Source organism: Nerophis ophidion, linkage group LG26, assembly GCF_033978795.1.
Source record: "Nerophis ophidion isolate RoL-2023_Sa linkage group LG26, RoL_Noph_v1.0, whole genome shotgun sequence".
Taxonomy (NCBI): domain Eukaryota; kingdom Metazoa; phylum Chordata; class Actinopteri; order Syngnathiformes; family Syngnathidae; genus Nerophis; species Nerophis ophidion.
The window spans coordinates 3,692,420-3,714,573 of record NC_084636.1 but is presented as its reverse complement, the minus strand read 5'-3'; the positions used below and the strand labels follow the sequence as shown (position 1 = coordinate 3,714,573).

Genomic DNA, 22,154 nt, shown 5'->3' with positions numbered 1-22,154 from the left:
GTTGGTAGAGTTGCCGTGCCAGCAACTTGAGAGTTGCAGGTTCAATTCCCGCTTGTGCCATCCTAGTTACTGCCGTTGTGTCTTTGGGCAAGACACTTTACCCACCTGCTCCCAGTGCCACACACACTGGTTTAAATGTAACTTAGATATTGGGTTTCACTATGTAAAGCGCTTTGAGTCACTTGAGAAAAGCGCTATATAAATATAATTCACAATTCACAACAAAAAACACAAAAATAGCAACAATAATAACAGGAAAAGAACAGCATCAGCAAATACGAGAAGTACAAATATGATTTGAAAAGTGATAGCAAAGAAGCAGTTGGGGAAGTAAACACAGAAATGACAAACATTATTACACTACAAATGGAGAAAATACCAATAGAAATAAAATTATTGATAATAATAACAATAAATATCTCTATTATCAAGGATACAATTGTGTCAACAAATGCAACAATACATATATGTAATGATAAGTAAACATTGATTGATTGATATATATATATATATATATATATATGTGTATATATATATATATATATATGTGTATATATATATATGTGTATATATATATATATATATGTGTATATATATATATATATATATATATATATGTATATATATATATATATATATATGTATATATATATATATATATATATATATATATATATATGTGTATATATATATATGTGTATATATATATATATATGTATATGTGTGTATGTATGTATGTATGTGTGTATATATATATATATATATATATATATATATATATGTATGTATGTGTGTATGTACAGTGCCCTCCATAATTATTGGCACCCCTGATTGAGATGTGTTTTTTAGCTTCCAATTATTTTATTTTTTTTCTAAATAATATGGGACCTTAATGGAAAAAAAGAGAAAAATCCAACCTTCAATACAAGTGCATTTATTCAGTGGGGAAAAAATCCCACATAAAGAAATAATTATTTGACATCAAATAATGTGTGTCACAATTATTAGCACCCCTGGTGTTAATATTTTGTACAACCCCCTTTTGCCAACAAAACAGCACCTAATCTTCTCCTATAATGTTTCACAAGATGGGCAAAGACAGAAAGAGGGATTTTCAGCCATTCCTCTTTGCAGAATCTCTCTAAATCATCCAGAGACCTGGGTCCTCTCCTCTGTACTCTCCTTTTCAGCTCACCCCACAGGTTCTCAATGGGGTTGAGGTCAGGGGACTGAGATGGCCATGGGAGGAGCTTGATTTTGTGTCTGGTGAACCATTTCTGTGTAGATTTGGCCATATGTTTAGGGTCATTGTCTTGCTGAAAGACCCAGTGACGACCCAGCTTCAGCTTTCGGGCAGAGGGCAACAGATTTTGATTTAAAATGTCCTGGTATTTCAAAGCATTCATGATGCCATGCACCCTAACAAGGTTCCCAGGGCCTTTGGAAGTGAAACAGCCCCACAGCATCACTGACCCACCCCCATACTTCACAGTGGGTATGAGGTGCTTTTCAGCATGCGCATCTTTCGTGGTACGCCAGACCCACTTAGAGTGTTTGTTGCCAAAAAGCTCAATCTTGGTCTCATCTGACCAAAGCACACGGTCCCAGTTGAAGCCCCAATACCGTTTGGCGAACTCCAGACGCTTGCGTTTATGATTGTGAGTGAGGAAAGGTTTTCTCCGTGCATGCCTCCCAAACAGCTTGTTGGCGTGTAGACAGCGCCTGATGGTTGATTTGGAGACTTTGTGACCCCAGGATGCTACCATTTGTTGTAATTCTGTAACAGTGAGCTTTGGAGATCTTTTGATTTCTCTTACCATCCTCCTCACTGTGCGTGGTGGCAAAATAAACTTGGGTCCTCGTCCAGGCTTATTTACCACTGTTCCAGTTGTTTTGAACTTCTTAATTATTCCTCTCACAGTGGATATGGGCAGCTGCAGTTGAGTGGCAATCTTCTTGTAGCCTCTGCCTGACCTGTGAAGGTCGACGCACATCTGCCTCACTTGTATGCTGTGTTCCTTTGTCTTTCCCATGTTTAAGAGTGGATAAGAGAAATGGCCTCGGTGTCACGTCATATTTATACCCCAGGGAAACAGGAAGTGATGAATTACTAATTAAATGTTCCTACGTACTCTGGTAAACTTTGTAAACTACTGTAGAAATGACAGAAATGCTTCAATTATATTTATTTCCTGGGAATTGTTAAGGGTGCCAATAATTGTGGAACAGGTGATTTAATGAAAAATAATTATTTTTTAGTCAGGGATTTTTTTATTTTCTTACAATTCATTTGAGTTGAAGGCTACATTTTCCTACAATTTTCAGTGTGACAGTATTCTTCTGCAATAAACACTGAATTTATTTTAAGGCTTTTAACACATCTCAACCAGGGGTGCCAATAATTATGGAGGGCACTGTATATATATATATATGTATGTATATATGTATATATGTATATATATATATATATGTATGTATATATATATATATACGTATGAAATAATTTACTTTCAGTGAATTCTAGCTATGTATATATAACTAGCTATATATATAACTTTCACAGTATCATGTTGGACCCGCTCGACATCCAATGCTTTCGGTTCCCCTATAGAGGGGGTGTTGCCCACATATGCGGTCCTCTCCAAGGTTTCTCATAGTCATCATTGTCACCAACGTCCCACTGGGTGTGAGTTTTCCTTGGCCTTATGTGGGCCTACCGAGGATGTCGTTGTGGTTTGTACAGCCCCTTGAGACACTAGTGATTTAGGGCTATATAAATAATCATTGATTGATGATTGATTGATAACTTGAAATACAAAAAGAAGCATATACATTGAGGGGGAAGAAGGAGAAGTGAGCCATATTAACCTTATAGATTGTTATAGTAATAAGTTAAGCTTTGTCACTATGTCGTGTTTTATCCAGTTTCCCCTAGGGAAATACAAAAGGAAGCATATACATTGAGGGGGAAGAAGGAGAAGCGAGCCATATTAACCTTATAGATTGTTATAGTAAGAAGTTAAGCTTTGTCACTATGTCGTGTTTTATCCAGTTTCCCCTAGGGAAATACAAAAGGAAGCATATACATTGAGGGGGAAGAAGGAGAAGCGAGCCATATTAACCTTATAGATTGTTATAGTAATAAGTTAAGCTTTGTCACTGTGCCGTGTTTTATCCAGTTTCCCCTAGGGAAAAACATTAATATGTTTGATGAAATATGATTGTATGCATATATATGTAAAGTAGGGCTGGGCGATATGTGGAATATACTCCATATATCGCGGGTTTGGGGTATACGTTCTCACCCAGTTGCTTTTAGCTGCGGGAATGACACCACAAGCTTTTCTCACTCTTTCTTGTCTCTCCTAACAGAGACATAAAACAAGCGCACCTTCTTACATACGTCACATACGCCCTCGCCGAGCAGACAGGTAGCAGCATGGGTAAAGTTAGCTGTGACGCTCGAGGTGCGGTGCGAGTGGTAATACGAGAGAGAGAAGGTGCCAATCTGGTAAATAAAGGAAGGAGAATTAATTCCCAAGAAAAACAGCACGGGTCCATCGTCTGGCGGTGGTTTGGCTTATATGTCAAGTGCGGCAAAAGCGTTGTTGCAAAAAGTAGCATTACTGCTAACTTTAAGCATCATCACCCAATGTCACCCACTAGAGAATTAGGAGTGCTTTAAACTTTGCATTTCAACATTTCCATTTGGTGCCACACCCACAAAATGCCAAAGCAACAATTTCCACATCAACAACCTGTGAAAAAAATAGTCAACAGCCTTGCACTGTGCCTGGCCGTTATCTACCGCCCCCCAGGGCCCTATTCGGACTTTATTAGTGAATTCTCAGAGTTTGTTGCTGATCTAGTGACGCACGCCAATAATATAATTATAATGGGGGACTTTAATATCCATATGAATACCCCATTGGACCCACCGTGCGTGGCCCTCCAGACTACAATTGATTGCTGTGGTCTTACACAAATAATAAATGAACCGACGCATCGCAGCGGTAATACGATAGACCTAGTGCTTGTCAGAGGTATCACCGTTTCCAAAGTTATGATACTCCCGTATACTAAAGTAATGTCCGATCATTACCTTATAAAATTCGAAGTTCAGACTCATGTTCGGCAAGCTAATAATAATAATAACTGCTATAGCCGCTGCAAACATTAATGCTGCCACAACGACGACTCTTGCTGACCTACTGCCCTCGGTAATGGCACCGTTCTCAAAGTATGTGGGCTCTATTGATAACCTCACTAACAACTTTAACAACGCCCTGCGCGAAACCATTGATAGTATAGCACCGCTGAAGTTAAAAAAGGCTCCAAGAAGGCGTACGCCATGGTTTACTGAAGAAACTAGAGCTCAGAAATTATTATGTAGAAAGCTGGAACGCAAATGGCGCACGACTAAACTTGAGGTGCACCATCAAGCATGGAGTGATAGTTTAATAACTTATAAACACATGCTTACCTTAGCTAAAACTAATTATTACTCAAATCTCATCCGCATTAATAAAAACAATCCAAAATGTTTGTTTAGTACAGTAGCATCACTAACCCAACAAGGGACTCCTTCCAGTAGCTCCACCCATTCGGCAGATGACTTTATGAAGTTCTTTAATAAGAAAATTGAACTTATTAGAAAGGAGATTAAAGACAATGCGTCCCAGCTACAACTGGGTTATAGTATCGGTTGGGGACATCTTTACGCTGCTGATCCGCCTCCGCTTGAGATGGTTTCCTGTGGACGGGACTCTCGCTGCTGTCTTGGATCCACTTGAACTGAACTCTCGCGGCTGTGTTGGAGCCACTATGGGTTGAACTTTCACAGTATCATGTTAGACCCGCTCGACATCCATTGCTTTCGGTCCCCTAGAGGCGGGGGTTTGCCCACATCTGAGGTCCTCTCCAAGGTTTCTCATATTCAGCATTGTCACTGGCGTCCCACTGTATGTGAATTCTCCCTGCCCACTGGTTGTGAGTTTTCCTTGCCCTTTTGTGGGTTCTTCCGAGGATGTTGTAGTCGTAATGATTTGTGCAGTCCTTTGAGACATTTGTGATTTGGGGCTATATAAATAAACATTGATTGATTGATTGATAATGTCCGCAGGAACCTTTCACATAGCGAAGGACATACAATATTTGATTTGTTATTATGCAGCTCATTTTTATTTGACACTTATTGAAATATCTTGTGTGACATCATGCACAAAAGTGCCCCTTTATGTTTTAAATTATTGTAGTGGTGTTCTGTACAAAAAGTGCACTTTAATTTAGTGTTGTTTTGATATGTCATCTTACTGACATCATGCACAAAAGTACACTAATAGCTTGCTTTAAAATGTCTGACAATCTTGCACTTTCTGTTTTGGAAATGACATGAATGTTTGTGCCACTACTTAACTGTTTAATAGTTTGGGTCAATTGATTTAGTTGTGATTTCCCTCTTTGCATGGAAGTTTAAAAGTAGCATAAATTAATGCAGTGTGAAGAAAAATGTTTTAATGTAAACACATAGAATCACCATACTGCTGTGATTATATGCATCAAGTGTTCATTCAAGGCTAAGGCAAAATATCCAGATATATATGGTGTATCGTGACATGGCCTAAAAATAAAGATATTAATAAAAGGCCATATCCCACGTAGCTTTCACCATGGAGACACGCATTCACTGCACATTCATGTTATCATGCTCCTACTTGTGGCTTTTTGCTATCAAACAAGCAGCAGACATGTACCACTTTTTATTCAGAATCAATCCGGTTCATCCACAATGAAACCGATTTTTTTTGCGCTCATAAGATGCTTCAATTAGTTGTTTTTTTTCCCATGAAGGAGATATATTGATATGTATTCTAAATAAAAAAGTGAACGCCAAACACCAAAACCTTTCAACACTGATCAAAATTACAGAACACTCTCCGATACCTCCCAGTTACTGGTACTAATGTGGCGCCGGGTTCGAATTTCCTTGATTATCTGTCAACCACTACTTAACTGGCAGCCTAACTTCCAGTGTCACAGACTCTGCAAGATGATGGGCCGTTCTAAAGTGACTGAAAGCCTCTGCAGCAGCTTGTCCAGATGAAGGCCAAAGGGATGACCCCCATCATCCATAGCAAGACAAGTTGGTCGTTCCAAATCTGTGATTTTAAGAATATTGAATCCTTGCAACATCACAAACCCATTCAAGTCCCCTAAGAAGGCTGGTCGTCCACCAAAGACAAATAAATACAGGAGAGGACTTCACACTGCAGAGGATCTCAATGAGCAATATTTTCCACTCTGGAGCTGGAATTGCTGGCCAGTTCAGTGCTGAACAGAGTAAGGAACTGTCTTTTCATACAGTGCCTCAACATTTAGGAGAATTTGGACTGAAAACTATACTTGCCAACTTTGAGATCTCCGAATTCAGGAGATTGGGGGTGTATGTGTATATTTACACATACACACACACATAGCACTCCTCTCTACTCATTGTTAAATTTGAAAGTGCAATGCTTTGCAGCCAGTAGCAAAGCCTTTAAAAGGAGCATAGGTATGGTTAGCATCGGTTACATTTAATTTGCAGAAAAGGCTTGAGTTTAGGGTTGAATTGTCCATCCTCATTCTATTCTCTGTCACTATCTTTTTTTGACATTACTACTTGCCGTAGTTTTGAAGCAATGCTTGATGGGATTCCGGAGGTTGTGTGTCAGTGTATTAACGTGCCGGCCGGAATAAACACACGCTGAGAAATTGCTCTGTGCTGCTACTACTTTATGGGTTATAGACAGAGGTGGGTAGAGTAGCCAGAAATTGTACTCAAGTAAGAGTACTGTTACTTTAGAGATTTATTACTCAAGTAAAAGTAAGGAGTAGTCACCCAAATATTTTCTTGAGCAAAAGTAAAAAGTATGTTGTGAAAAAACTACTCAAGTACTGAGTAACTGATGAGTAACCTGTTTGTTTAATGATTACAGCAACAAATAATGCACAAAAACATAAAAATAGCAATGAGCAAATTCAAGCCAGGAATATCCCTTAAGCAACTAAAACAATTATATTAAATAATAATACATTAAAATTAAAAAATAAGGAAAATTGAACCACAATAACTTAACAGCACCATAGGCTCAGTAGGCATTCGATTGATTGATTGAAACTTGTATTAGTAGATTGCACAGTACAGTACATATTCCGTACAATTGACCACTAAATGGTAACACCCCAATAAGTTTTTCAACATGAATCAATTACTTAAATGAGCAAGTCGAGGTGATCTACCTCATATATACATACACACACACACATATACATATATATATATATATATATATATATATATATATATATATATATATATATATATATATATATACACACACACACACAGTATATTATTTTATGTTAGTTTCTTATTTAGCCGTTTTTGTTGACATGTTAAAGATGTTTTGATGAATATACATGCATGTTTAACATATAGATTCCTATCTTTCATGAAGACAAGAAGTTGGTGTATTTCCTGATTCTGATGACTCGTATTGATTGGAATCAGACAGTATAGTGCTAATAATGTCCACATTTTCAAATGGAGGAGAAAAAAAGTTCCTCTTTTCTGTCTAATACCACATGAAAGTCGTTGGTTTTTGGCATCTTATTTGTCCAGCTTCCATATTCGTTTGCACTGGCTTTAGGAGACTCTTATTTTGTTAGCGCAGGCGCGATGGACTGGCACTTTTATTGTGAAGACAGGAACTGTGCGATCAGTCTTTAGGCTTTTGACGGGAAGTACGGTTGAAATAAAAAGTGTCTTTTTTCCTTTACACTTTTGATTGATTGAAACTTTTATTAGTAGATTGCACAGTACAGTACATATTCCGTACAGTTGACCACTAAATGTTCACACCCCAATAAGTTTGTCAACTTTTTTAGGTCGGATTTGACGTGTGACGGTCACGTGACCGCCTGGTTTTGTTTGATTGGTCTAACGTCACCAGTGACTGCATTTGATTGGTGAAACGCAGGCATGCGTAGTTCCTACTTTGAATGCGTGTCTGACAAAATCAAAACAAACAAAGCGTGCATTAACAGATCGATAAAAAAAAAGTAGTGAGTAACGAGCTGATTGCAGACAAATGGAGCGGAGTAAAACTAGCGTTTCTTCTCTATAAATATACTCAAGTAAAAGTAAAAGTATGTTGCATAAAAACTACTCTTAGAAGTACAATTTATCCCAAAAGTTACTCAAGTAGATGTAACGGAGTAAATGTAGCATGTTACTACCCACCTCTGGTTATAGATAAACATATGAATAACGGAGACATATATAACAGTCTCCTTCTTGTTGTGTGTGCAGTTGTGTTATAACGTGACTGGGCCGGCACGCTGTTAAGATGGAAGAAAAGTGGACGTGACAACAGGCTGTCCTCACTCAGGTTCAGCTAGAAATCGAGAGAAATGTGGGAGAATGATTGTCCCGGGAGATTTTCGGGAGAGGCACTGAAATTCAGGAGTCTCCCAGAAAATTTGGGAGGTTTGGCAAGTATGCTGAAAACCCAGACTGCAGTGACCAAACCTCTTATTAGCAGAAATAATCAAAAGGCTACACTAAGATTCGCTGAAGAGCATGTTGTGACTGGTCCAAAGTTCACTTGAGCGATGAAAGCTTAATTTATTTGGGTTGGATGGGAAACATTATGTTCGGCGACAAACTGGAGAAAGACCGGAGCCAAAGTGTGTAAAGAAGTTAGTGAAATGTGAAGAAGCAGGAGTTTTTTCCAGCAGGAGTTGGTTCTTTTATACAGCAACATGGCAGAGTGAATGCAACAACATTTGGTTCCTTCCCCGCGTTCATCACCCAATCATGCAATACAACATCGGTTGATATCGGAATTGGTAATTAAGAAATGGACTATATCAGATATCAGCAAAAAAAGCCATTATCGGACATCTCTACATTTAAAAAAATGTTCTCCTAAGTCCATATTTTCCTCATCGCTCATAAAATGAACAATCAACCAATATGAAAAACTTATATCGTGAAACAGTTTTCAGTCATATCGCCCAGCCTGCATTAGGGCTGGGCGATATATGGAATATACTTGATATATTGCGGGTTTGTCTCTGTGCGATATAGAAAATGACTATCTTGATATTGGAGTATAAGTTCTCACTAGGGATGCACCGATTAATCGGTAACCGAATATATTCAGCCGAATATAGCAAAATAAGCCACATTCGGCCTTCGGTGGAATGAGTTAAGAACAAGGCCGAATAGTGGCGTGTGACGAAGTTTTTTGACGCGGTGACGCAATCAACCAACGTGCGGTGACGTTGGGATATGTTGTGTACCTGTATAAGTGTATGAGGTTACAAGCACACACTTATTGAGATTTAGTGGGGCCTCTGTTTACATTATTAACCTGTTGTGTAGGCTACCTGTATAAGTGTATGAGGTTACAAGCACACACTTATTGAGATTTACTTAAGCCTTCTGTTTACATTATTAGCATATCTACTGTGGCTAAGCAGACTTTTGCCAAAAGGACAATAATTCATTTGTTGTGGGTTTATCCACTTTAATGCACTTTATTTTTTTTGGGAATGCATGTTTTGTTTGAAGGCCTAATATAAATGAAAAACTTTGTGCTTTTTTTGAAAAGCAAAGGATACTGGAATATTAAAAAAATGTCAATATTCAATAAAAACTTACTTTATTTGAAAAACATGTCTAAATATTTATTCTAGGCTATTTATGCAATATAAAAAAATTGTGAAAAACTGCATTCATTATTCGGTATTCGGTCTTCGGCCAAGCATTTAAGTTTTATTCGGCTTCGGCCACAAATTTTCATTTCGGTGCATCCCTAGTTCTCACGCAGTTGCTTTTATCTGCTAGCATTACACTACAGGCTCATCTCACTCTTTCTTGTCTCCTTCTCACAGAGACACAAAACAAGCGCACCTTCTTACATACGTCACATACTGTCATACGCCCTCGCGGAGAAGAGAGGTAGCGGCATGGGTAACGTTAGCTGTGGTGCGAGTGGTCGTACGAGAGAAAGAAGATGCGAATCTGGTAACAAATGGACAAATGAATTCCCACGAAAAACAGCGGGGCGTCCATCGTCTGGCGGTGGTTTGGCTTCAAGTGGGAATATGTCGAACAGACAACCGTAATTTGTCAAGGGTGGGGCAAAAGCGTTGCTACAAAAAGTAGCATTACTGCTAATATGTAGCATTATTTGAAAAGTCACCTGCTAGGATGAAGAGAGCTTACTCTGCATGTCAACATCTCCATTTGGTGCCACACCATCAAAATGCCCAAGCAACCATTTCACCATCAACACCGTATGAAAAAAAAATAGTTAACAACAGATGGAGATAACGTCCGCAGGAACCTACCACATAGCAATGGACACACACTATTTGATTTCCTATTATGCAGCTCATTTTTATTTGACACTTATTGAAATATTTTGTGTGACATCATGCACAAAAGTGCACTTTATTTGTTTTAAACTATTGTAGTGGCGTTCTGTACAAAAAGTGCACTTTAATTCAGTGTTGTTTTGATATGTCATCTTAGTGACATCATGCACGAAAAACAGCGGGGCGTCCATCGTCTGGCGGTGGTTTGGCTTCAAGTGGGAATATGTCGAACAGACAACCGTAATTTGTCAAGGGTGGGGCAAAAGCGTTGCTACAAAAAGTAGCATTACTGCTAATATGTAGCATTATTTGAAAAGTCACCTGCTAGGATGAAGAGAGCTTACTCTGCATGTCAACATCTCCATTTGGTGCCACACCATCAAAATGCCCAAGCAACCATTTCACCATCAACACCGTATGAAAAAAAAATAGTTAACAACAGATGGAGATAACGTCCGCAGGAACCTACCACATAGCAATGGACACACACTATTTGATTTCCTATTATGCAGCTCATTTTTATTTGACACTTATTGAAATATTTTGTGTGACATCATGCACAAAAGTGCACTTTATTTGTTTTAAACTATTGTAGTGGCGTTCTGTACAAAAAGTGCACTTTAATTCAGTGTTGTTTTGATATGTCATCTTAGTGACATCATGCACAAAAGTGCACTCATAGCTTGTTTTAAAATGACGCTGACAATCTTGCACTTTCTGTTCTGGAAATGACATGTTTGTGCCACTGCTTAATAACTCTTTCATAAATACACTTTTGCTAAATTGACTTAGTTGTGATTTCCTTTTCTGCATGAAAGTTTAAAAGTAGTATATATTAAGGCAGTATGAAGAAGAATGTTTTAATGCAGTAACATAGAATCATCATACTGCTGTGATTATATGTGTTCATTCAAGACTAAGGCAACATATCCAGATATATATTGTGTATCACCCATCCATCCATCCATTTCCTACCGCTTATTCCCTTTTGGGCTCGCGGGGGGCGCTGGCGCCTATCTCAGCTACAATCGGGCGGAAGGCGGGGTACACCCTGAACAAGTCGCCACCTCATCGCAGGGCCAACACAGATAGACAACATTCACGCTCACATTCACACACTAGGGCCCATTTAGTGTTGCCATTAGTGCGTCTGCCTCACAATACGAAGGTCCTGCAGTCCTGGGTTCAATTCCAGGCTGAGGATCTTTCTGTGTGGAGTTTGCATGTTCTCCCCTTGAATGCGTGGGTTCCCTCTGGGTACTCCGGCTTCCTCCCACTTCCAAAGACATGCACCTTGGGATAGGTTTATTGGCAACACTAAATGGTCCCTAGTGTGTGAATGTGAGTGTGAATGTTGTCTGTCTATCTGTGTTGGCCCTGCGATGAGGAGGCGACTTGTCCAGGTTGTACACCGCCTTCCGCCCGATTGTAGCTGAGATAGGAGTCAGCGCCCCACGCGACCCCGAAAGGGAATAAGCGGTAGAAAATTGTGTATCACGATGTGGCCTAAAAATAGAGATATTAAAAAAGGCCATATCGCCCAGCCCTAGCCCGAATATAAAAAGTGGATTTGGCAGCAAAGACAATCATGGTTTTTGATTTGTTTTCTTTAGCTCACATGTCACTCCTCCTGACTTTTATAAATCCCCGCAGTGAGGAACAATTATCGCTTAAACACGTCAAGGCTGCTAAACCTCTCCATATTACGCTAAAACAGCTGTTATTCCTATAATATTTCACTTAGCACGTTTTTGTTTTTTTTTTTTAAAGAAGCTGTGGCCAGCTTCCAGAGTTGACATGGAGCTTATCTGGGACGTGGCCGGCAGCTGTCCGCTCGAGTGGCCGCGGATCAGCGTGACCTGACAGGCGGACACCCGAGCCCGTGCAGACATGCCACACGCCTGTCACTCGTCCAACCCCCCCCCGCCCATGCGATTTGTTTGCCAATCTTGAACAATTCCCAGGGGTCAAAATCAAAACGCTGGGCCAGGTTTACACAGACTACTGCCATCTGACATGTGGCTGTCAGCCACCGTGACACGTCGGGAAGACAAGCCTGGAGGTAGCCATGACGCTAGCGAGAACTTTGTTTTAATCGGAAAAATAACAGAAAAATCCGCAGCTTATTCCAACAATGATTGTGTTGTCGGTCTCCCATGTATTTGCAGTCTGTAATAATGTTGTGAATGACATCTGCTGGGTCAAAACATGGTCTCTTCCTAACAGGTATTTACTTACCAACAAAGTCAAAAATAATTAATTTAAAATCATTCATGGTTATTACCCTATAAAAGCAGGGGTCACCAACGCGGTGCCCGCGGGCACCAGGTCGCCCGTAAGGACCAGATGAGTCGCCCGCTGGCCTGTTCAAAAATAGCTCAAATAGCAGCACTTACCAGTGAGCTGCCTCTATTTTTTTAATTTTATGTACTAGCAAGCTGGTCTTGCTTTACTCGACATTTTTATTTCTGAGACAAAACTCAAATAGAATTTCAAAATCCAAGAAAATATTTTAAAGGGGAACATTATCACAATTTCAAATGGGTTAAAAACAATAAAAATCAGTTCCCAGTGGCTTGTTTTATTTTTCCAAGTTTTTTTCAAAATTTTACACCTCCCGGAATATCCCGAAAAACTGCTTCAAAGTGCCTGATTTTCACCATCGCTATATCCACCCGTCCATTTCCCTGTGACGTCATACGGGGCTGCCAATACAAACATGGCGGTTACCACAGCAAGATGTAGCGACATTAGCTCGGATTCAGACTCGGATTTCAGCGGTTTAAGCGATTCAACAGATTACGCATGTATTGAAACGGATGGTCGGAGTATGGAGGCAGATAGCGAAAACGAAATTGAAGAAGAAATTGAGGCTATTGAGTGAATAGCTATTGACGCTATTCGACCATAGCATAGGTGTAACTAAAGAAGTGGCCCACAGCATGGCTGCCTTATTAGCATCGCCAGTAAAATGTGCGGACCAAACGATCAGGACTTTCGCATCTTGAGACACTGGAGCAACTTAAATCCGTCGATTGGTAAGTGTTTGTTTCGCATTAAATGTGGGTATCTAGTTTCAAATGTACATACAGCTAGCGTAAATAGCATGTTAGCATCGATTAGCGTAACATGCTAGCATCGATTAGTTGGCAGTCATGCCGTGACCAAATATATCTGATTAGCACATAAGTCAACAACATCAACAAAACTCACCTTTGTGATTTCGTTGACTATCGTTGCAAATGCATCTGCAGGTTATCCACGTCTGTGCCATGTCTGTCGTAGCATCACCGGCAGACACTCTGGCAAATTCAATGGGGGTTTGGCGGCAGATTTTTTGCCAGTGGTGCAACTTGAATCCCTCCCTGTTAGTGTTGTTACACCCTCCGACAACACACCGACGAGGCATGATGTCTCCAAGGTTCCAAAAAATAGTCGAAAAAACGGATAATAACAGAGCTGAGACCCGGTGTTTGTAATGTGAAAATGAAAATGGTGGGTGTGTTACCTCAGTGACGTCACGTTCTGACGTCATCGCTAAAAGACCGATAAACAGAAAGGCGTTTAATTTGCCAAAATTCACCCATTTAGAGTTCGGAAATCGGTTAAAAAAATAAATGGTCTTTTTGATGCAACATCAAGGTATATATTGACGCTTGCATAGGTTTGGTGATAACGTTCCCCTTTAAAGACTTGATCTTCACTTGTTTGAATAAATTCATTTATTTTTTTACTGTGCTTCTTATAACTTTCAGAAAGACAATTTTAGAGAAAAAGTAGAACCATAAAAATGATTTTAGGATTTTTAAACACATATACCTTTTTACCTTTTAAATTGCTTCCTCTTCTTTCCTGACAATTTAAATCAATGTTCAAGTTTTTTTTTTATTGTAAATAATAATAAACATATTTTAATTTAATTCTTCATTTTAGCTTCTGTTTTTTTAACGAAGAATATTTGTGAAATATTTCTTCACACTAATGATTAAAATTCAAAAAAAATATTCTGGCAAATCTAGAAAATATGTAGAATGAAATTTAAATCTTATTTCAAAGTGTTTTGAATGTCTTTAAACATTTTTGTTCTGGAAAATCCAGAAGAAATAATAATTTGTCCTTGTTAGAAATATAGCTTGGTCCAAAAATAGTCAGGGATACATGGGATTCTGAGTATTTTTTCTTTTGTGTTTATTTTGTGTTATAGTGAGGATGTTCTCCCGATATGTGTTTGTCATTCTTGTTTGGTGTGGCGCATATTAGTAAGAGTGCTTAAGTTGTTTATATCACAACCCTCAGTGTGACCTGTATGGCTGTTGAGCAAGTATGCCTAGCAGTAGCGTATGCATTAAAATAGAGGTCGCATCTAAAATGCAACCGGCATGCAGATAGCATGATGAAAATCTTGGCGCGATGACATGTACAAAGGTTGTTCGAGGCATTGTCATCACGGCACGTCCTCAAAGTTGATGTCCGGGTGAAAATCGAAAAATGTTTGCCCGGGAGATTTCTTATAGAGACACTAAAATTTGGAAATCTACCGGACTTCTCCGGGCGGTCGGCAAGTATGCGGCTGAGCCACATCAGAGTGGTCAAAGAGCCGCATGCGGCTCCGGAGCCGCGGGTTGCCGACCCCTGGCCTATGTGATGCTAACGTGTCAATGAGATGCTAACTTGTCGGGTTATGGGATGCTAACATGTCAGGCTGACATGTTAGCATCCCATAGCCTGACATGTTAGCATCACACAGCCCTGATATTTTAGCATCACACAGCCTGACATGTTAGCATCACACAGACAGCCTGTGATGCTAACGTGTCAATGTGATGTTAACGTGTCAGGCTATGTGATGCTAACCTGTCAGGGCTATGTGATGTTATCATGTCAGGGCTATGTGATGCTAACATGTCAGGGCTATGTGATGCTAACATGTCAGGGCTATGTGATGCTAACATGTCAGGTTGTGTGATGCTAAAATGTCAGGTAGTGTGATGCTAAAATGTCAGGTTGTGTGATGCTAAAATGTCAGGTTGTGTGATGCTAAAATGTCAGGTTGTGTGATGCTAAAATGTCAGGTTGTGTGATGCTAAAATGTCAGGTTGTGTGATGCTAAAATGTTAGGTTGTGTGATGCTAAAATGTTAGGTTGTGTGATGCTAACATGTCAGGCTGTGTGATGCTAACATGTCAGGTTGTGTGATGCTAACATGTGAGGCTGACATGTTAGCCTCACATAATCCGACATGTGATGCTAACATGTTAGCATCACATAGCCTGACATGTTAGCATCATGTCAGGCTATATGATGCTAACATGTCAGGCTGACATGTTAGCATCACATAGTCATGTCAGGTTATGTGAGGCTAACACGTTAGCCTCACATAGCCTGACATGTTAGGATCATAGTCATGTCAGGCTATGTGATGCCAACACGTTAGCATCACATAGTCATGCAAGGCTATGTGATGCTAACACGTTAGCATCACATAGCCTGACATGTTAGCATCACATAGCCTGACATGTTAGCATCACATAGTCATGTCAGGCTATGTGATGCTAACATGTTAGCATCACATAGCCTGACATGTTAGCATCATGTCAGGCTATATGATGCTAACATGTCAGGCTGACATGTTAGCATCACATAGTCATGTCAGGCTATGTGATGCTAACACGTTAGCATCACATAGCCTGACATGACAACACAACAACGTGTCGGCTGACGTCCCAACATAGCTAGCGGCCGGTTCCAGTGTCACCGTGCCGACTTTAAACGCTTCAGCTCGGCTGCGGTGCTCGCCAACAGCCGCCATAACGAGCCACCAGACACCGCCAACGCAAAGTTCCCATGTTGGCTGCGCTCGGACTCCAAAAAACAGTCAAACAACAAAAAAATAAAAAGTGACCAACCTTGTGGATTGGCCCGCGTGGCGTGGATAAAAGCAATAAATAACATCCTCAACAGTCCCAGACGCGGTGCTGTTCTCCAGCGTGAAGAATGGCGAGAAGCCCCGCCAGCCTGGTGCTCCCGGCCCGCCATGCCCGCTGCGTCGCTCGCCTATCGGTGAAGGCGCCGTGCGAGCCCGCGTGGAGCTCCGAGCATCGCCGTGGACTGGAAGTTGCCAAGTGGTAGCTGCTGGTACCTGCTAGTACCTGCTGGTGGCCGCTAGTACCTGCTGGGTGCTGCTTTAACCACACTTAACCATTAAAGCCTCCGCTCGCTCGCTCGCTCTCTCTGCCAAGCGTCTTCTTCTATTACACGCGTGACGTCTTAAAGGGTGGACGCGTCCTCTCGTCTGAACACTGTGACGTGTGCTGCCCCCTGCTGGCCCGGAGGTAAACACCGTCATGGTTTTTGATTGATTGAGACTTTTATTAGTAGATAGCACAGTTCAGTACATATTCCGTACAAGTTTTTCAACTTGTTTAAGTCAGGGTGCACGTTAATCAATTCATGGTACAAATATATACTATCAGCATAATACAGTCATCACACAAGTTAATCATCATAGTATGTACATTGAATTATTCACAATCCCGGGGTTGGGATGAGTAGCTTTGGTTGATATCAGTACTTCAGTCATCAACAATTGTGTGAATTGTGAAGTGAATTATATTTATCCATCCATCCATCCATCTTCTTCCGCTTATCCGAGGTCGGGTCGCGGGGGCAACAGCCTAAGCAGGGAAACCCAGACTTCCCTTTCCCCAGCCACGTCGTCTAGCTCTTCCCGGGGGATCCCGAGGCGTTCCCAGGCCAGCCGGGAGACATAGTCTTCCCAACGTGTCCTGGGTCTTCCCCGTGGCCTCCTACCGGTTGGACGTGCCCTAAACACCTCCCTAGGGAGGCGTTCGGGTGGCATCCTGACCAGATGCCTGAACCACCTGATCTGGCTCCTCTCCATGTGGAGGAGCAGCGGCTTTACTTTGAGTCCTTCCCGGATGGCAGAGCTTCTCACCCTATCTCTAAGGGAGAGACCCAAACTCATTAGGACCGCTCATACCCGTGATCATGTCCTTTCGGTCATGACCCAAAGCTCATGACCATAGGTGAGGATGGGAACGTAGATCGACCGGTAAATTGAGAGCTTTGCCTTCCGGCTCAGCTCCTTCTTCACCACAACGGATCGGTACAACGTCCGCATTACTGAAGACGCCGCACCAATCCGCCTGTCGATCTCACGATCCCACAGAGAGAATTATATTTATATATTTATATATTTATTTATTTATCTTACTTGGAGGGGAGGAAACAGGTGGTAGAGGTGAACGGCACCATGTCCCCTCCCCTCTCAGTAAGCTGTGGAGTCCCCCAAGGCAGTATACTAGGACCTTTACTGTTCCTAATATACGTAAATGACATGCCCTCAGCATGCCACTGTGAATTGTTCCTGTTTGCGGATGACTCGGCCCTGCTGGTATCCGGCATGGACAAGTCACAGGTGGAACAAACCTCAGTGCTGAACTCCTCAATATTTGCACCTGGCTCGCTGACAACAAGCTATCCATACACTTAGGGAAAACGGAATCCATCCTATTTGGGTCCCATATCAAACTTAAGGGGGCGGTACCTCTGGATTGGCAGACCGGGGTGGTGGTTCCTCTCTTTAAGAAGGGGGACCGGAGGGTGTGTTCCAACTATCGTGGGATCACACTCCTCAGCCTTCCCGGTAAGGTTTATTCAGGTGTACTGGAGAGGAGGCTACGTCGGATAGTCCAACCTCGGATTCAGGAGGAACAGTGTGGTTTTCGTCCTGGTCGTGGAACTGTGGACCAGCTCTATACTCTCGGCAGGGTTCTTGAGGGTGCATGGGAGTTTGCCCAACCAGTCTACATGTGCTTTGTGGACTTGGAGAAGGCATTGGACCGTGTCCCTCGGGAAGTCCTGTGGGGAGTGCTCAGAGAGTATGGGGTATCGGACTATCTTATTGTGGCGGTCCGCTCCCTGTATGATCAGTGTCAGAGCTTGGTCCACATTGCCGGCAGTAAGTCGAACACGTTTCCAGTGAGGGTTGGACTCCGCCAAGGCTGTCCTTTGTCACCGATTCTGTTCATAACTTTTATGGACAGAATTTCTAGGCGCAGTCAAGGCGTTGAGGGGTTCCGATTTGGTGACCGCAGGATTAGGTCTCTGCTTTTTGCAGATGATGTGGTCCTGATGGCTTCATCTGACCGGGATCTTCAGCTCTTACTGGATCGGTTTGCAGCCGAGTGTGAAGCGACCGGAATGAGAATCAGCACCTCCAAGTCCGAGTCCAAGGTTCTCGCCCGGAAAAGGGTGGAATGCCATATCCGGGTTGGGGAGGAGACCCTGCCCCAAGTGGAGGAGTTCAAGTACCTAGGAGTCTTGTTCACGAGTGGGGGAAGAGTGGATGGTGAGATCGACAGGCGGATCGGTGCGGCGTCTTCAGTAATGCGGACGTTGTACCGATCCGTTGTGGTGAAGAAGGAGCTGAGCCGGAAGGCAAAGCTCTCAATTTACCGGTCGATCTACGTTCCCATCCTCACCTATGGTCATGAGCTTTGGGTCATGACCGAAAGGATAAGATCACGGGTACAAGCGGCCCAAATGAGTTTCCTCCGCCGTGTGGCGGGTCTCTCCCTTAGAGATAGGGTGAGAAGCTCTGCCATCCGGGAGGAACTCAAAGTAAAGCCGCTGCTTCTTCACATGGAGAGGAGCCAGATGAGGTGGTTCGGGCATCTGGTCAGGATGCCACCCGAACGCCTCCCTAGGGAGGTGTTTAGGGCACGTCCAACCGGTAGGAGGCCACGGGGAAGACCCAGGACACGTTGGGAAGACTATGTCTCCCGGCTGGCCTGGGAACGCCTCGGGATCCCCCGGGAAGAGCTAGACGAAGTGGCTGGGGAAAGGGAAGTCTGGGTTTCCCTGCTTAGGTTGTTGCCCCTGCGACCCGACCTCGGATAAGCGGAAGAAGATGGATGGATGGATGGATCACACTTAAGAAGGTCAGTGACTTCACTATAAGAGTGGGTGACATTGTTATCACCAGGAAGGATGAGATCACCTACCTAGGTCCCATTCTAGAGGCTAATCTTTCCTGTGATAAAATGGCAACCAAGGTGATCAAAAAGGTCAACCAAAGAACGAGATTCCTCTACAGAATCTCCTCTCTGGCCAACAAAAGCACCTTGAGGATTCTAGCGGGAACTCTCATTCAACCCTTCTTCGATTACGCTTGTACCTCCTGGTACCCCAGCACCTCCAAAACCCTCAAATCTGGACTCCGAACATTCCAGAATAAGCTAGTCCGGTTACTTTTAGACCTCCACCCCAGATCACACCTCAATCCAACCCACTTCTCCAAAGTGGGCTGGCTCAGGGTGGAGGACAGAGTAAAACAACTTGCACTGAGCCTAGTCTATAAAATCCGCTACACCTCCTTGATACCGAAGTACATGTCAAACTACTTCCTTAAAGTAAATGACCGCCATAACCACAACACCAAGGGGAGCTCCACAAACCACGTTAAACCCAGATTCTGATCTAACAAAGGTCTTAACTCATTCTCTTTCTATGCCACATCAATGTGGAATGCACTCCTAACAGGTATAAAAGTAAGTGCATCTCTATATTCCTTCAAAAGCGCTCTAAAACAACACCTCCAGGCAACTTCAGCACTTTACTAATACCCTCCTCCATTCACATCCCATCTCCCCGGATTATAAACAATTCAAATGTACTTTTAATGTATATACTTGTTCTTATGCTATGTGAACTCACTATGTTCTCTGCTGGCTGTACATATCCTACTAAATAAGACCTACACTGTTTCAATGTCCACATTTCTCTGTTGATGCAATTGTTGATGACTGAAGTACTGATATCAACCAAAGCTCCTCATCCCACCCCCCGGATTGTAAATAATGTAAATAATTCAATGTACATACTATGATGATTAACTTGTGTGATGACTGTAGTATGTTGATAGTATATATTTGTACCATGAATTGATTAACGTGGACCCCGACTCAAACAAGTTGAAAAACTTATTGGGGTGTTACCATTTAGTGGTCAATTGTACGGAATATGTACTGAACTGTGCAATCTACTAATAAAAGTATCAATCAATCAAAACACTTTTTCTCTAGTGACTCAAAACGCTTAACATAGTGAAAGCCAATATCTAAGTTACATTCAAACCAGTGTGGGTGGCACTGGGAGCAGGTGGGTAAAGTGTCTTGCCCAAGGACACAACGGCAGTGACTAGGATGGCGGAAGCGTGAAGCGAACCTGCAACCCTCAAGTTGCTGGCACGGCCACTCTACCAACTGAGCTAAACCGCCCCATTAACAGAGGAATGTGCCTTCTTTCATCTCCATGATATCGCTAAAATTCGCTCCATTTTGTTCACTAACGATGCTGAAATCATTATCCATGCGTTTGTTACGTCTCGTCTCGATTACTGTAACGCAGGGGTCGGGAACCTTTTTGGCTGAGAGAGCCAAGAATCCAAATATTTTAAAATGTATTTCCGTAAGAGCCATATACATTTTTTTTCAACACTCAACACAACTAAACGTGTGCACTTTTAAGTAGGACCAACATTTCAAGAGTACAATAGGTTTCATATTCTTTGTGATAACATTGATATTCAGAAGCCAACTGTGGAGGAGGTGTGGCCTGCGGGCCTGCAGCGAAGCGGGTGTGCCACGACCGGCCTCGAAATCAGCGACAGGTGCGTAGATGGCCCACCTGGGCCTTGTTATCTAATCACCTGTCGCTCTGTTATAAGCAGCAGCCAGGAGGAGAGACGGGGTTGGGGCTGGAGCCAGAGCGCGAGCGAGAACGAAAGAGAAAAAGACAATTGCTGGAAAGCAACTGAGAGACTTATTGAAAAATAAAACAATATTGTAACCCTGAAACAGGCTCTCATGTCGGTGCTTGGTGGGGCAAGACCCACACTAATCAACAATAAATAAAAAACTTCTTACCATTAACGCAACTTCTTGAACAGGTGCGGTAGAAAACGGACGGATGGATTAAAAATGCATGAGAATGTTTTATATTTTGAACGTTATTTTTAACACTGTGATTACAAGTGGAATTATTCATTACTTATCGTGTTAAGCAATGTCAACTCAGATTTATCGGAGAGCCAGATGCAGTCATCAAAAGAGCCACATCTGGCTCTAGAGCCATAGGTTCCCTACCCCTGTTGTAACGTATTATTTTCGGGTCCCCCCATGTCTAGCATTAAAAGATTACAGTTGGTACAAAATGCGGCTGCCAGACTTTTGACAAGAACAAGAAAGTTTGATCATATTACGCCTGTACTGTATATACCTTTATATACATATATACATACATATATACCTATACTGTATATACCTTTATATACATATATACATACATATATAGCTATACTGTATATACCTTTATATACATATATACATACATATATACCTATACTGTATATACCTTTATATACATATATACATACATATATACCTATACTGTATATACCTTTATATACATATATACATACATATATAACTATACTGTATATACCTTTATATACATATATACATACATATATACCTATTCTGTATATACCTTTATATACATATATACATACATATACACCTATACTTTATATACCTTTATATACATGCATATATACCTATACTGTATATACCTTTATATACATACATATATGCCTATACTGTATATACCTTTATATACATATATACATACATATATACCTATAC

At 41.5% G+C, this 22,154-nt stretch overlaps 1 protein-coding gene across 1 annotated transcript in view; it reads right to left on the bottom strand.

The window, feature by feature from the left end:
* Window positions 1-16,690, bottom strand: part of LOC133543427 (transmembrane protein 131-like) — a 61,323-nt gene extending 44,633 nt beyond the window's left edge. The window contains exon 1 of the mRNA XM_061887987.1: window positions 16,335-16,690. Within this exon, the coding sequence (XP_061743971.1) occupies window positions 16,335-16,464 (130 nt within the window). The 5' untranslated portion in view covers window positions 16,465-16,690. The remainder of the gene's footprint in view (window positions 1-16,334) is intronic.
* Window positions 16,691-22,154: the final 5,464 nt, after the last annotated feature.